The sequence below is a fragment of the Anomalospiza imberbis genome, chromosome Z (assembly GCF_031753505.1).
Source record: "Anomalospiza imberbis isolate Cuckoo-Finch-1a 21T00152 chromosome Z, ASM3175350v1, whole genome shotgun sequence".
Lineage (NCBI taxonomy): Eukaryota > Metazoa > Chordata > Aves > Passeriformes > Viduidae > Anomalospiza > Anomalospiza imberbis.
The window spans coordinates 25,090,781-25,105,975 of NC_089721.1; the positions used below are offsets into that span (position 1 = coordinate 25,090,781).

Genomic DNA, 15,195 nt, shown 5'->3' on the forward strand with positions numbered 1-15,195 from the left:
AAAGGTTTCTTAGAAAATTATATATACTTTTACCCTTGTTCAAATGCACTCTAACATAAGAAATAAAGACACAGAGGAAAATTAAGAGCTTTATTAAAACAATTTCTGTATTCCTTCTCTTCTTTTGTCACACATAATTGTTTTTCAAGGCGGTTGCTTATGACTAGCTTGTCTGTAAATTTTCCCAGACATTTCTGAATGTAATATTTCTGGAAAAAACTGAAATGCTTATATTGTACAGTACAGACTGTGGAAAGCCTGTAACTGAGCAAGGAGAAAGAGCATAAAATTATAAACTGCAGAGAATACCCCTCCATGCTTTCTTCAAGGCACCAAAAGCCTCTCAGTAAACATTCAAGTTAAATTGAATGATGATGTCCCTATGTTTAAATTCCAAAAACTATCGTATGGTTTATAAAACGCCAGAAGTAGAAAAGCATAAAACAGTTACTAGTTTTTTTAATGTACATTTATATGACAGGTATGTTAAAAGGTAAATGTTTAGTCTAGAATATTTTTCATAGCACTTTATCAAGCAATTTATGTTATTATGCTTGATTCATTAGCTTACAAAATCACTTATTGTAGTGCATTTTCTCCTTTGGAAAAGGAGTTTATTTTCAGAGTCCACCATTGCTTTTATAAGTGTGTCTATTTTTCTTCCCTGCATGGTTTTAGCTACTCTTAAAGTTGATTCTCCAGATTTCCTTCCCTCCCTTTTCGTCAGTTTTTGTTACAAGGTAGATGAAAGAAAACTAAAAGTTTCCTCTTATATTTAACTGTTCACTTTGTCTATGTCAATCCCCTCCAAATGTCTTAAAAGCTCAGAGTCCCTCTGTAACCTGAGACTCATCAGCTGATTATGGCATTCACTTTCTTCTGTGCTTTAGACATCCTCACTTATATTTGCAGTTCTACAAAAGAGAGTTCAAATACAGGTAGCTGAAAGATACTTTTTCTGGAAGGATTGTCTGAAAGATGGGTGAAAAAAAATGCACCTTTTGGGAGTATCCATGATAAGGAGGAATAAATGGTTTTTCAGCTCACTGATGTAACCAATACAAAGCCAGTGCTTCATGTGTTAACTGGTTCTTAGGGTGTAATATAGACTGGCTACTCAGCATTTGTTGCCATTGAGAAAAATGTAAGAGTAGCTTGTCTGTGGGAATATAGGATGGCTTTGAGGAATATGTCCTGTGGGTAACCATGTTATTTTGAAATGTCTTTCTTCTCATTGTCTGGGGTATAAGAAGATACTAACAAATGTTTGAAATCATCTAGGTGGTGGTGCTGGCTCTGATGACTGTGGAGCTGTTTGGCATGATGGGTCTAATTGGAATAAAGCTGAGTGCAGTGCCTGTGGTTATCCTGATTGCTTCTGTTGGCATTGGTGTGGAATTCACTGTTCATGTTGCTTTGGTATGTAAAATCAAGAAGCATTTTAAAAACATCTTAAAATTAAATGGTGGCAATGTTCAGATCACAAATCCTTACAGTTTCTCATCAGTGACATGATTCTCAGAAGTAAAATGGTCACAATTTTGTGTACCTTTCTGTTTGTCTCAATGGAACAGAGTTGACTTTGATGAGGTGGTTCCTAACTATTGAGTCAGTCTCCCAGGAGACAAGAGAGAATACATTAACTGTGATACCTGTTTGTCTGATTAATGCAATTATGCAGAGAAAACAGAAATCTTAAATCACCTTGCTTCATTCCAGACTCTCATGATCCTTGTCTGAAGCCTCAGTGTTGCTGCATCAGTGTTACACAGCTTTTTGTTTCCTCTTGCATGTAGATTCTCTGTCTTGCAAAAGAGAATTCTTCAGAGGAGTTTTTCAAAATCAGATATTGTGTCATTTGGTATTTCTGCACTTATTGAATGTGAACATGTTTGAATTAGTGTTCTATTTGTAAAATCTGCGCCTTCTTTTCAGAAGCCGTTGGCTAATAACAGTGGGCACAAACTTGCAGTCTGTAGGAAAATATTTTTCTACTGTTTATCTAGTTGTTTAGATTATGTACAGAGTTTATGCATATAAAGTCATCCTAAATGAAAATAATAATTTTGAGAAAAAACAAGTGGAAGTAAGGTAAGGTTAAAGAGGAGCAACTGGATCCCTCAAGTGATGACACCTTTTTCCCCCCTGTTGCTACAGACAGACTTTTGGAGGTAAATGAATTTGCTAGGACTTGGAATCATTTGGCAAGTGTTCCTGTAGTTGAGAAAGAAAGAAATGACAGCTTCTTAGTATTGAAGACTTCAATCAGGAAAAATTGAATAAAAAAAGGACAAAACATTTGTTTTTAGATGGGAAGAAGCTAATTTAATTTGCAGGACTTTACAGGTCACCTGTGCCTGAAGGTGAAATGCCAAGCAAACTGAAAATAGTGGTTTTCTCACATTGACACTGGAGATAAAAGCTTTGGAACATGTAAATAGTCAAATCAGTGTTGTATAAACAAAGGTAGTGCTGGAACTTTTAATACTGAATTTAATTGAGTTTAATAGTGATTCACAATCCAGTTGTGGGTCAGTTTTCTGCTATTGCTTGTGGATTGTGACCTTGTTTTTTTTCTAGTTCTAGAGAAGAGAGACTTAAATTTCAGGACTGTGAGGAAGATAGCTGCTTCAGCACATATCTTAATAGCCAGTAGGGAATTAACTGAAGAGAGCCCTTACAAATCACAGTAAGATCAGTCAGGTTCTTGTTTTCTTAAACTAATAAGTCATACACAAAGTAGACTAATTTGTAACAAATTTATAACACCAGCATTTGCATGTTATTGATGAAGCTTATTCATACAGAGCTGTAGGGATGAAGACAGTTCACTAGTGATATTGTTGCTCAGACACTACCATGTTCAGTACTATTCCTAGGATAATTTTGCACGTATAGAACTGCTAGTTTCAAAGTACTAGAAGTTTCAAAAACTTTTTTTGAGTGAAATGAAAATGTTAAAAAAAGTCACAGAAGCCATGGACCCACAAGAATGAGAGGAGCAGCCCTGCAATTTTCACACCTGAAGTGCTTTCACCAGGATATGGATTCTTTTCAGGTGGAAATAGGCAAATCCAGAGACAAAAGGCTACTGTTGCAAGTAGACATTGCTTCCAGAATTATTGTGGTCTGACTCTGTTATCAGTGCTTACTCTGGTTATGCGGCTTCAGCAGCTGCTACATGGTATACCTGCAGGATCAAGCCTTCTCTGGGTTAGGCAGCTCCAGAGATAACTTTGATAAAATGTAGTTTAAAGTTATTAACTGATGGAAATCTGTGTATACTAGGAGAGAGGCTGTTTGGAAGGTTGTATACATCTGCCTAAGGAAATGGACTTTTTTGTTTTACAGGCGTTTTTAACTGCCATAGGAGACAGGAACCATAGGGCTGTCCTTGCATTGGAACACATGTTTGCACCAGTGCTGGATGGGGCCGTGTCCACTCTGCTTGGGGTGTTAATGCTTGCAGGATCAGAGTTTGATTTTATTGTCAGGTAAAGGATTTTTGTGTTTTGACTTTCTTTCAAAAACAAAAATAAGTGTGCTTTAAATTTTTATTCGCTTCAGTGAATCTGTCATTTTATTACTATGCATGGTGTGTTAAGTATGCTTACGTCATGGTCCTGCTTTCCCTCTGTTTTATTAACTCCTTGTTATTTGCTAGACATGGTAGTGTTTCCATTGCTGACATTAAAATCTGTTCCAGGAAAATCTGACCCTTAGCATGAAGGAACACAAAAATGTCACTCTTTAGAAAGTTTGCTGATTCTGGGTTTGAATTAGTTCAAAGCATCTTGTATTGTCCAGTATTAGCTGCAGCTGACATTTAGCTTTGAGGTCCTCCAGACTTCTTGTATGCATAAAAATTTGTATGCAAAAGACATGTGAACCTACAAACATTCAACTGTGCTGTAAGTGACTCTCTCAGGGCCTTCCCCTTCTATCCTTATGTAGGTTTTACGTAATGAGGAAAAGGGTGGGGGGGAGAAGGCACTGTTTGGGAGCTGGGGAACCATAAATATGAACAGAGAACTTCATACTAAAATTTTGTACAGCAAAGCCTAAAGGTCCTTCTGTGTAGAACTACAAGCAGGCTGTTTCTTGTGAATATAATTAAGAATGTGTGTTTGTCAAGTATAGAGGAAAGCAAGTCTTTTCTTGAGGGGAATTTGAGAAGTGCAATGAAACAGATCCTCTTCTATTCCAAACAATCTGTGGAGCTCTGCAAAATGGCTAATCTTAGAAGTAACACAGGCTCTTTGTGGTAAACTATAGCACACATACAAAAAATAATCCAAGCCCTAAAATGGAACTGAGGTAGAACTGGGCCAAATAAAAATGTTCTGAAAGATGGCTTAACTACTTAGGTAGATGTAAGCTGGATAGATGACTAGACTTAACTGACATCCATTTGACAACAAGAACAGCAAGTGTCAGGAGCAGGAACTGAGAGAATGACTGCTAAATCTCATCAGGCTTTTTGTTGATGTATGAAAGAGATTTGAAGAAAGCAAGCGGTTTGCAGTTAGATCTCATGAAACCTGCATGAAGATTATTACTATACAGGTATTCCATGTCTGAAATAATTTTTCCCCCCCAAATCACTATTTTTTTTGCTTTATTGAATTAGTATTGAAGAAATAGAATTATTCTTTTAGGACCTAGTTTTGTAAGGGTTGGAACATTTTGGCATACAGGTTACTGATAGATTTAACCTAAATTTACAGTGGTATATTTTTGGTGTGCTACTTTCCTACTTAACAGATGAGATTTTGGCACACATTTTTGTGTCACAGCAAATGGAAGATTGTAGCAGTCCTTCACACCAAATTTGGATTGGATGTGCGATCAGTTTATAAAATGAGCCTTTCAACTTTTCAACTTAGGTTATTTTACTTTTTTTGGCCATCATTTTCTGTTTTTATAGCACAATCTCACTACAGTTTGCTGTGTTTAAAAAATAAAATAAACTGTGGGGAGCTTGAGCATTGTTAGAATGGGCGAAGAAGATCCTAAACTTCCGGAAAGTGACAGATTAGTCCAGCAATATGGAAGATTAAGTAAATTAACAGACACTGTATACACCTACTGGTCAAAGCTATAATCCTCCTGTTTATTCCAACGTTAGATGGATGAGATGCAAATGTTTTTAATATCTGTTGTTGATCTGTGTCCTAGTTTAAAGTTCTGGTGGTTTATGTTAGTAGAGTAGATTGGCTTGCTGATTTTTGTTAATGCAGATCAGAAATTCCCAAATGTTTAAAATAGCTGGATATTTATAGTTTTACAGGAGTCTGATATATTTGATCAGATGTGGAAACAAGGAGGCAGTAGAGTTTGTTGCCAGCTAGACAATGTAATCAGCAGACCCATTAGTAGCAAATTTGCCCTCTGTTCTTCTCCTTTGCTTTCCCCTCCAGGAATTTACCAAGACTGAGTCCTTGAAATCATTAGTTACAATGCAGCCTTAAGTTTAGTCTGAGCCCCAGCTGTGCTGCATACCAACTAGCAAGACTTTCCTTTTACTGACAGGTTTACCTTGGTATTCATGAAGGATCCCAGACCTTAGCCCTCAGTGGTGGGAAAGGACAACTACTTGTGCACTTTTCTCTTCTTCCATAGTATTTCAGCCTTTATGTTTGAATTGGCTGACGCAAAACAAGTGTATTCAGAGATGCTAAATTGTTCAACAAAAGATTAGCCTGCAATGCAGCTCTGCCATTGTGGAGTGATCTTACTCAGTACAATGCTGAAGCTTACTATAGAATGGGCATTTTCTTTGCAGAAGGCGGGTTCCTGTGCTGTAAAAGAGTTGCAATTCAAGCTTTTTGGTAAAACTGGAACTCACAGAATTCTAGGCGTTAAGTTTGATTAATGAACAGCAAGGAAAACCCTTACCTGATATACTGTAGATTTAATTAGACATTGTGCTGTAAGTTGCAGAAGCATTTCACAGTGGATTAGGTCCTGGGAGAAGAGGGCTTCTTTTCCTTCTACACAAATTTTTTTTAATTCTACACCCTTCACTTCATTTGTTTGCTTTTGCTGGGTTTTCACTAATAGGGGGCCCCTTTTCATTGTATTTGTGCTTTCAATCCATTCAGCCATTCCCTGCACATTCCATATTTTTTTGTTTGTGTAACACATTCATAAATAACATCACATGCTTCTAGATTCTGGGAAATTAACAAATTTAATTTTTTTCTTTCCTTTCTCAACTAACACTTTGTGGAATGTAGCTTCTCTAATTCAAAAGGTAAAAATCCCTGTATCTTATATGGAAAGTGATATAATTGTTTCCGTTGATGTTAATAATATGTTAATTTAGTATCTGTATTATTTTAACATATGTAGGAGTAATTTGTAATCCCTTGTTTCTAACAGTGCTATTCTCTCCCCCGAACTATTTAAACTGTGCTTCAGGTATTTCTTTGCTGTTTTGGCAATCCTAACCATTCTGGGAGTTCTCAATGGATTGGTGCTGCTTCCTGTTCTTCTCTCATTCTTTGGACCATACCCTGAGGTCAGTAGAATTAATGGTGAACAGAAAAATAATACTATGTTTGCACTGCTGTCCCCCTCAATCACACCCCGGTTTTAGAAAGTATTTTTAAAATTTTCTTGGATTAAGTTTCTTGCTCTCAAGCTTTTTAATAAATTTTTATTAAAAGTATTGTTCCTTACATAGTTGATCCTACTCTTTTTAAAAGATTTTCTTTAATAAATCTTGTTTTAGAGGTCACAATAAGCAAACCAGATAGTGTTATTTATACTACTAGCATAATGTGATATGCCAACAACTTTGTTAAAGAAGGATTTCTCTAAATATTTTGCAAAAGATAGTTTGTTTTATACACATACCTTCTACTTTCCTATCTCACTGGCTCTGTTGCATTCCTTAAAGTGTTTAACTGAGCAGACTACCAGGAAGGCCTGTGTGGACCAACACACATGGTGGTGGTCGACAGACCACACCTTGATAACCATGATTGGTCTGCCAGAAGGTTCCCACTGCCCAGTCACCTCTCCTGTGTCATTCTCCTGCCTCATGTAGCATTTTTGATGTGGGGCAGGTTTCACTTAGATGTTGATGACTTTACATTACAAAGTCCAAGTCCAGACTCCAGAATTCACAGATACCAACTTTATATTTGGTTGTAGATAATTTATTACCTGCTCTGTAGTTAATACAATTACTGTGTTACATGGGATTATGTTTATCATGTATCAATAGAATCAGTGTGCTATGTTTCACATGTCTGTATATGTGTGTGTGCACAAGAATAAAACACAAGGTATGTATACAGCACTGGTATATTTCAGAAGTGTTTGGGTTCTTTTAATATTAGTAAAACAGTTTTGACAACAATGTGTAATCTCTTAATTCCTAAAAGTACCTGTCTCTTACTCAAACAATGTGTATGTGTGTGTCATTACCATATATATTGCTGTGATGTGTGTATCCATCTCTCTTTGCAAATAGACATGGAATAACACTAGCCCAACTCAATAAGGTGAAATCACTGCTAATGCTTGCTGAAGGGAGAGGACAGCCCACATATTATTTTTATTTTTATATTTGCAAGTGCCTGCATATACATATATGCATGCTCTTCCTGAGATAATGATACTCAGAAGAATCTGTGTAGTCTTGTTTACATATATATCTGCAGATGGAGGTCATGTCTTTTATACTCCCATTAATTTTTTCAGTTCAGTATCTATGTTAATCAGAAAACTATTGCTAAGCTTGTTGTGGCATGGCAGAATGTATTTGGCAGAACATTGATTCAAGCACTAGTGATTAAAAGAGTAAAGCTAGCTGAATGTAACTGAAAGTGTTGCTGTCATCAGGTTTCTCCAGCCAATGGACAGGACAGATTGCCCACACCATCTCCTGAGCCACCCCCTGGTACTGTGAGGTTTGCACTGCCACCTGGCCACACAAATAATGCTTCAGATTCTTCTGATTCTGAGTACAGCTCTCAAACCACAGTGTCTGGTATCAGTGAAGAGCTGCATCAGTACGAGGCCACGCGAGGTCCTGGGGCACCAGTCCATCAAGTAATTGTGGAAGCAACTGAGAATCCTCTCTTTGCAAGATCCGGTGTAAGTAGCTTTCATATGGACTAGCAGGAGGGCAAGAAGAAGTTTTTTGGTGTGTTTTGATTTTTGGGGTTTTTTTTTTAATCTATTTATTTTTGTGGAAAACTCCTTCTGACTGATAGTGCTTTGTGACTTTGTGCCAAAACCTGTTAGAACAAAGTGAAGGTTTTCCTCATTCACTCCTTTAGAACTGAGTTGGGGGTAAAGTGGTGATAGAAAAGCAGGGCCTTTGGCATGGGTAATTCCTATTACATCCTATTGGCACCAGCCACAAGAGCGAGCTCTCCGTCTGTTTGATGACTGTTTTCAGAGAGAGAAGAAGGAGAGATTACAAGATCCCAACCTCTTTCACACAGCTCCTTGTGGATTGCTATATAGTCTCTGTGACAGCACATTTTGGGGAGAAAGATTAGAGCCAGAAGAAAGCAGTTTAAGTGTTGTACCAAATCTTGGGCCTTGTTGCATCTTGCTACTGGACTGGCATAATTGTGATTTCAAAGGAAAGTGAAAAAGCTCTGTCTCCTACCCCTGCTGATGTTGCATGCTGAGCTGCAATGTGGATCTGGTTTTGTTCAGCAGACGCCTAGAAATAGGTACAAGCACAGCCACATTTGAAGTTGGTCATGGTTTATTGACTGATGTAGCTGCTGTGCTTCACGCTCTTTATGGAAATCAGGAAACAGATTCCTACATTCTATGCAAACTACCCTACTAACATCCTGTGTATGTTCCCTGCATGGAATAGCCTTTTCCAAACGTCTGCAATTCTGCTTGTTAAGACCAAGTGCTTATCACCCATCCCTTTGAAAAGATGGACCAACATGTAGGAAGCTTACAATGTTTTCAGCTGTCATCCTGTGTTTTTCTGAAGATGTGCTTTCCAGGCTTTAATAACTTCAGACAAAAACCATGGAAAAATCAATTATCAGATTCCACAACATTCCCTTTGTAGAGTCAGAGCATTATTATAATTATTCCCAGCATAAAATATAAGCAAGCATAGTATTTACTTGCTTTGCTTTGTCAGAGGTGTAACCATGCATGTCTCTCTCAGGTGGTTCAGGCGGAAGCAAGGCATCAGCCGAGCCCTAGGCTGCAGTTGAATCCAGAGCTCAGCACGCAGCAGCCGTGGCATCAGGGCAGACAGCCCAAAAGGGAAGCGAGGGAAGGGCCACGACCACCTCCTTACCACCCTCGCAGGGACGCTTTTGAAATTTCTACTGAAGGGCACTGGGGACCCAGCAGCAGCAGGGATCGCTTGGGCCACAAGGCTCATTCCCACAGCGTTCGGAGCCCGGCGTTCGGAGCCATGGGCGCTGCCGGAGCAGCCTACTGCCAGCCTATCACTACTGTGACTGCCTCGGCCTCAGTCACTGTTGCTGTCCACCCTGCCCTGCACAGCCACAGCTCTCGGGGAGCGAGCTTTCCATCCTATGAGGGACACCATGAAGCCGGCCATACGCCATTTGAGGACCCCCACGTGCCTTTTAATGTGCGGTGTGAAAGAAGAAATTCTAAAGTGGAAGTTATAGAACTGCAAGATGTTGAATGTGAGGAAAGGATACCTGGCAACAGCTCACAATAAGGTAGGTCCATTCCATGTAACTGCAAGCTTTGGCCTGTGTCACGCAATTATGTGAGCAAAAGAAAGAGGAAAGATAAAGTTTCTCAGAGGTAACTTTCATAGAGAGCAGTACTTACAGGTCACACTGATCGGCTTAAATCTGCTAACTGTGAATATAGTACATTTTGCACTAGACATGAGGTTGGCTAAGACACTGCACTCCAACACTGGGAAGTCATAGTGCATTCAGACATTTACTACTTCGAAGAGCCTTGCAAAATAAATAAGTACATCATACAATCCCACTTTACCAGATGAGGAAAATAAAGCAGAGATGTTGTACAACATCTTCAGAGCTGTGCGGCTGCATTTACCTTTGCCTAAGTCCTGTCTTCTGATCCCTGAATCAGGCATGCTCTAAAACATATAAAATGACATTGCCTAGGAGAGTGTAAAATTTCCAGCTACTTCAGGAGTTGTCATCTCTTGAATAAAATAGTTTGTGGAAGAATTTAAAGTCCATAATAAGGACTGAATCCCTCTGGAAGATGAGCCAAGTGAGAAGTGGAAAGTCCTACCATGCCTAGTGCACTGCTGCTCAGCAGAGTGTCCCCTGCTCTTTGGGGAGGCCTTCAGAGACCTCCCCAGCGGCCTCGTAGGTGGTCTGAGGTGGACGTGTCTGAGCTGACCTCTGCCTTGCAGCTCCAGTGGCAATTGCAAGTTTGCACATGATAGAGTTGCCCATTGGGTTTTTACACTGAAAACTTCTTGGGGCTCTTAAATGAAAAACTATTTCTCATTATTTTTACAATGTTATTCTCTTGCAGGGGAAAAAGAAAGTGTTAGAATAGTTACTTATTTGTGGATTACTATTTTGTCTCTTTGCTTGTCTGAGCTTTTCAGTGACAGACACCAGTCTGAGCAGAGCAAGTAATTTTATTTTGATTGTAGAACATTTTGCACTACGTATGCACACACACAGAATTTTGGTGGAAATTTTTATGATGATTCAAAATGAAACCTCTTTCTGAATTATAAAATGTCTCTCCAAACATCCTAAAGCCTAAATAGAAGTGAATGCCTTTAGCCTTGCAGTCTAGAAATATGACAATAGTATTCACAGAATAAGGAAATACTTGGGCTTAGTTTTTTCAAGCTGAAGTGTACAGTAATGTGAGACTCTTAAATAAACTCATTATTCAATGTCGGATACTTCTCCTTCAACTGTTCATTGATTTTGACTGAATTTTTCACAGGTATCTAAAACTGGGAACTTAGAAATTAAAGCAACTACATTTTTAAAATCAGCATCAGTATTTCTTCACCAGGAAATTAATGACTGAGATGAAAGCAGAGCCAGCATTTCCTGGCCGCTAACTCTAACCACAAGAATAATGAAATGAGTTGGCTTAGTTTGGTTTGTTTTTCTTGAAATTTAGTGAATGTTTGCTTTTTTTTCTCTCCTTATTTGTACAGGGTAATAACTGAAGCAAAGAAGAGGCCAAAGATGGAAAACTGTATTCCAGAACTGTTAGAAGAGAAGAACTGCTTGAAGTTGTAGAACAGGACATGCTGCATCAGGACAACAGTTCACTGTTACTGTAACCTATTGTATTATTTTGTTAAATATTTCTTTCAAGTATTTAAAAGATGTACACATATGTAATATACAAAAGAACAATGTAAAGTAGTATAATTTGGAGTAATTTGCCTTTGGGCAATAGAATGGGGACAATATTGCGTGCTCTTTGTACTTTTTGTACATTGATATCTGTGCCACAAGTAAGCTTAATCTAGTTCTAAATTTCAGCATAAGTTGCTGCTGCTTAAATATTTTATAATTTACTTGTATCATTCTATGCAAATATTGCTTGTGTAATAGGATTTTTTAAAGGTACATGTCTGTTTAAAATATTTTAAATTTGTGTATCACAACCCTGTGGTAGTATGAAATGTTACTGTTAACTTTCAAACACGCTATGCGTGGTAATTTTTAAAATAAGCAAATATGAAGAAAAGCAAGTTAATCTGGGAGGCTTAAATAGACTTAGCTATGTGCAGGTTTTGTTTTGCTGTATGTGTCCAAGTATGCATCTGGAAATATGCATGCTTTTGTGTGTATGTTCCTGGTGTACTCTAGTTTCTCTTTTACTGTATGTTAACACTTGGTGGGCTTACAAACCCACCGATGCTGATGTGAGTCTGGCTTTCCCTGTTAGTAGGCACTAGTGAAAACTCTGTTGTTGTTTACCAGTATATACAACTATAGACTGCCATCATCAAAGGCCCAACTAAAATACTAGAGAAGACAGGGAGTTGAGGTTTGGAATTATGTTTCAGTTCCCAAGCCCTTGATGACTTGTTTCACATGACTTTGGTCAAGTCACTTAACTGCCCCATGCCTCAGTTTTTCATTCTGTAAAATGGTTATAGTTATACTTACCTACCTCCCAGGAATGTTGTGAGGCTTAATTACAGTTCATGTAGTGCTTTGATTTTTTTTTTCCTCACAAAATATGCCAGGTAAGTGCAAGCACTATAACCATTATTTTTTTAATTTCCAAAGGTGCTGGATATTGAGAGGTGCTGGTGGTTATAGAAATACAATGAGCATCTGCCTTATTTTGATGCTGTTAATTGTGAATGGCATTAGAAGCTGGATAATGGATTGTTTGACGGTAAGCCACAGCTTAGCTGAGTCATTACAGCATTGAAAGCAGTATCTTTGGTCACCTTATTTTCGTGGCAGAAAGGAGTTAATAGTAAGTAATAAAAATAAATAGAAGGATTAAAAAAAAAAAGTATATTCACTTTTACACTTTTACATATAAATGGCTTTCTGGTGGGCCGGGATGGTAATGACACGTAAGGCCTGGGTAGTTATTTTCTTTATTGTTTGTGTTTTCCCATGCTGCATTGGCACTTTTAATGATAACAGCTAAACTGGTATCTCTTTGCGAAACTAATTTAGCTTTTTGTACTATTATTTTTAAACTAAAAGGGGATTGCTGCAGGTGAAGGGTCTGGAAAAACACTACAGTCTGTGTTCCAGTTGGAAGCAAACCGTAGGAACAAAGAACCTTAATTTATAATAATGCAACACAAGTTTTCATTATCTCTGTCTTCCTTTTTCGTCTTTTTTTCTGCCCTTCACCAAGCTGTTTTTTAGAGCAGGTAGATGTTCAGTTTTGTATTCAGAGCCAAACACAACCAATATTCAGTTTCTAAACACAAGAAGTGGTGGGGCTTTTCTTTATATATACCTGAACAGCAGTGGCCAATTCTTTGATGGGAAAGTGTTTTTCTCCAGTGGCTTCAGGGAGTCTATCTTTGCCTACAGACCTTGCCAGCAAAATGAATGGGGATAATTAGAATGCACAAATTTCCATGCCTTTTTTGCTCACTTGAAAACACTTTGATATGAGGCACTTGTTTACAGATCTCCAATGTGAACGCTCGAAGAGCAGGTGGCGAGAGCCTGGTGTCATTCCTGTGATACATAAGCTACTTGTTTCAGTGCACACCAAGGGTTAATGTCACAACTGCCTACTGGTCCAGTTCACTGTCTAACATGAAAACTCTTGATGACAAAAAGATGAGGGGCCCCAGTTAAGCACTAGCAGCATAGTGATCTCAGATCTTACAAACTCTGCAACAAAACTGTATGATACTAATTGGAAGCCGCCTTCAACCACCAAGCTTGTGCGCTCACGTGCCAGAGGTTGGCAGGGCTCCCACCGGCACCATTCCGTGCTGCCGGCTGCCTTGCTTCCTGCTCTTCCTCAGGAGGGAAGGGGCCCAGGGCAAGTTGCAGTGTCTTCCACCTGCCCCTGCCCAAGTCTTCCGGTGTGCTTGTGTGTGGGTGAGCTGTCTGCTGCTTTGTGCACAATGTAGACCTTCTTCTTCGATAGTCATATTGGCAAGGGGAGAACTCAGTGGCTGACAACATTTATTTTGTTTTGGTTTTGTTTCTTAACTTTTTTAATCATGGGTGATATTTATATTTTTGTATCATAAGAATGTTTTTCTTACAGTATTTGTCATGCCAGTTTATAACAAACAAAATGCAGGGATTTTATTTCTATTGGAAACACTATTACAGTTATGTTTTTACTGTTTAATGGATTTTTATTTGTATAGAGTGCTTACTAATGTTAAATAGGAAAGAGTATATAACATTCACATTATGGACTTGTTGTAGCTTTTAGTGTAAGGAGTTAAAAGGAAAAAAAATATTCAAACTGGGTCTCATTGTCTGCCTGTTTGGTAGGAGTGGGTTTGTGTCATTTCAGTTACAAAGATAAAATTATGCCATATAATTTATTTATATGAAAATTTATTTTTGTAGTGTACATAGTAGTCATCAAGTCTTTTGACAGAAGTATATTTTTAAAGAGTTTATATGTAATGATGATACCATTATGTTTTGGAACACTGCTGAGATACAATTACAGTGCACACTTTTCCTTGTAAACCCCCTGGAGAAAAGAAAGTGTTTAACAGTGTTAAGAGAGAAAGAGAGTGTGAATATTCATACAATTCTGAACTGTGTTTTAGTTACCATTTGTGATCTAGTGTGGTTCTCATTTTAAACTTTGAACGGAAATTGTACAAACTCTCTAAATATTAATGTTCAAACACTGATAGAAATTCTAACATGAATAAAAAAAATATAACTTACTGGTTATGGATTTTGTTGTTTATGGAATGCTTCTTAATTTACTGCTGGTTATCGCTGCAGGTGCAACCATGCAATCATTCTGATTTGGAGCATAAATCTGAAATCTTCCAGTATTTGGGATGTATGGGATATTCAGATTGCCCATTTTTGAGCAGGAGCCATTTGTTACCCTGTCTAAAGGGTAGCATGCTGGTCCTTGTCTGTTGATTCTATTACTTTTGCAGGTTGGGGGATAGGTTTAGGACTGGGTTATACATGTCATTCTCACTCTGAATGAAACAATTTGTTGGCTAAAGCACTTTATATAAAGGTTATTTCTTCTTAGATGTGGGAGGAAATTCTTTATCTTTTTCCCATCTCTGTGGTTGCGCCCTAAACTGGATAACAGAATCAGTCTGGTATTTCCACTTTGTGGAAGAAAAAATAAATGTGTTCTGAGTTCTGAAAACTACAGCCCTTCATAATAAGGAAGACTCTTGACAAAATTCCCTCTGGGAAGCGTGCTACTGCTTGCCAACCAGGGTGCAGGTCCCTGTGCCCTGCATGAGCCCCACTAGGCAGAGAGGAGAAACTATAGTCTTAACCCTTAGATTATTTTTTTACATGAGACTTCTTAACGTCTCATAAGGAAAAAGCCCAAACCTGTCTTGATATAATTTATAATTTAGACTTTACTTTCCATGGCCAGAGTAAATACAAATATAATTTTCAGTTTTATGTTTTCTGGAAGTTTAACCACAAAAGAGAAAAGAAGAGTTAAAGGACTTGAACTGCAAAACTTCAACACATATGTTTCTACTACTCAAAATGCTCTCCCTCACGCCCTCAGGATTAGCCAGCTTGA

The 15,195-nt window shown here is 38.1% G+C and overlaps 1 protein-coding gene across 7 annotated transcripts in view; it reads left to right on the plus strand.

Moving 5' to 3' along the window:
- PTCH1 (patched 1) overlaps positions 1-14,361 on the plus strand; it is a 73,137-nt gene extending 58,776 nt beyond the window's left edge. For 4 of the 7 annotated variants that reach the window (XM_068176578.1, XM_068176576.1, XM_068176577.1 and 1 more), the window contains 6 exons: positions 1,282-1,419; positions 3,352-3,494; positions 6,424-6,523; positions 7,855-8,109; positions 9,161-9,692; positions 11,147-14,361. In XM_068176578.1, the coding sequence (XP_068032679.1) occupies positions 1,282-1,419; positions 3,352-3,494; positions 6,424-6,523; positions 7,855-8,109; positions 9,161-9,691 (1,167 nt within the window). In that variant the 3' untranslated portion in view covers position 9,692; positions 11,147-14,361. Of the gene's footprint in view, positions 1-1,281; positions 1,420-2,586; positions 2,704-3,351; positions 3,495-6,239; positions 6,257-6,423; positions 6,524-7,854; positions 8,110-9,160; positions 9,693-11,146 lie in introns of those variants that run through there. The other 3 variants (XR_010994507.1, XR_010994508.1, XR_010994509.1) reach the window with 3 other exon arrangements.
- The last annotated feature ends 834 nt before the right edge of the window (positions 14,362-15,195 follow it).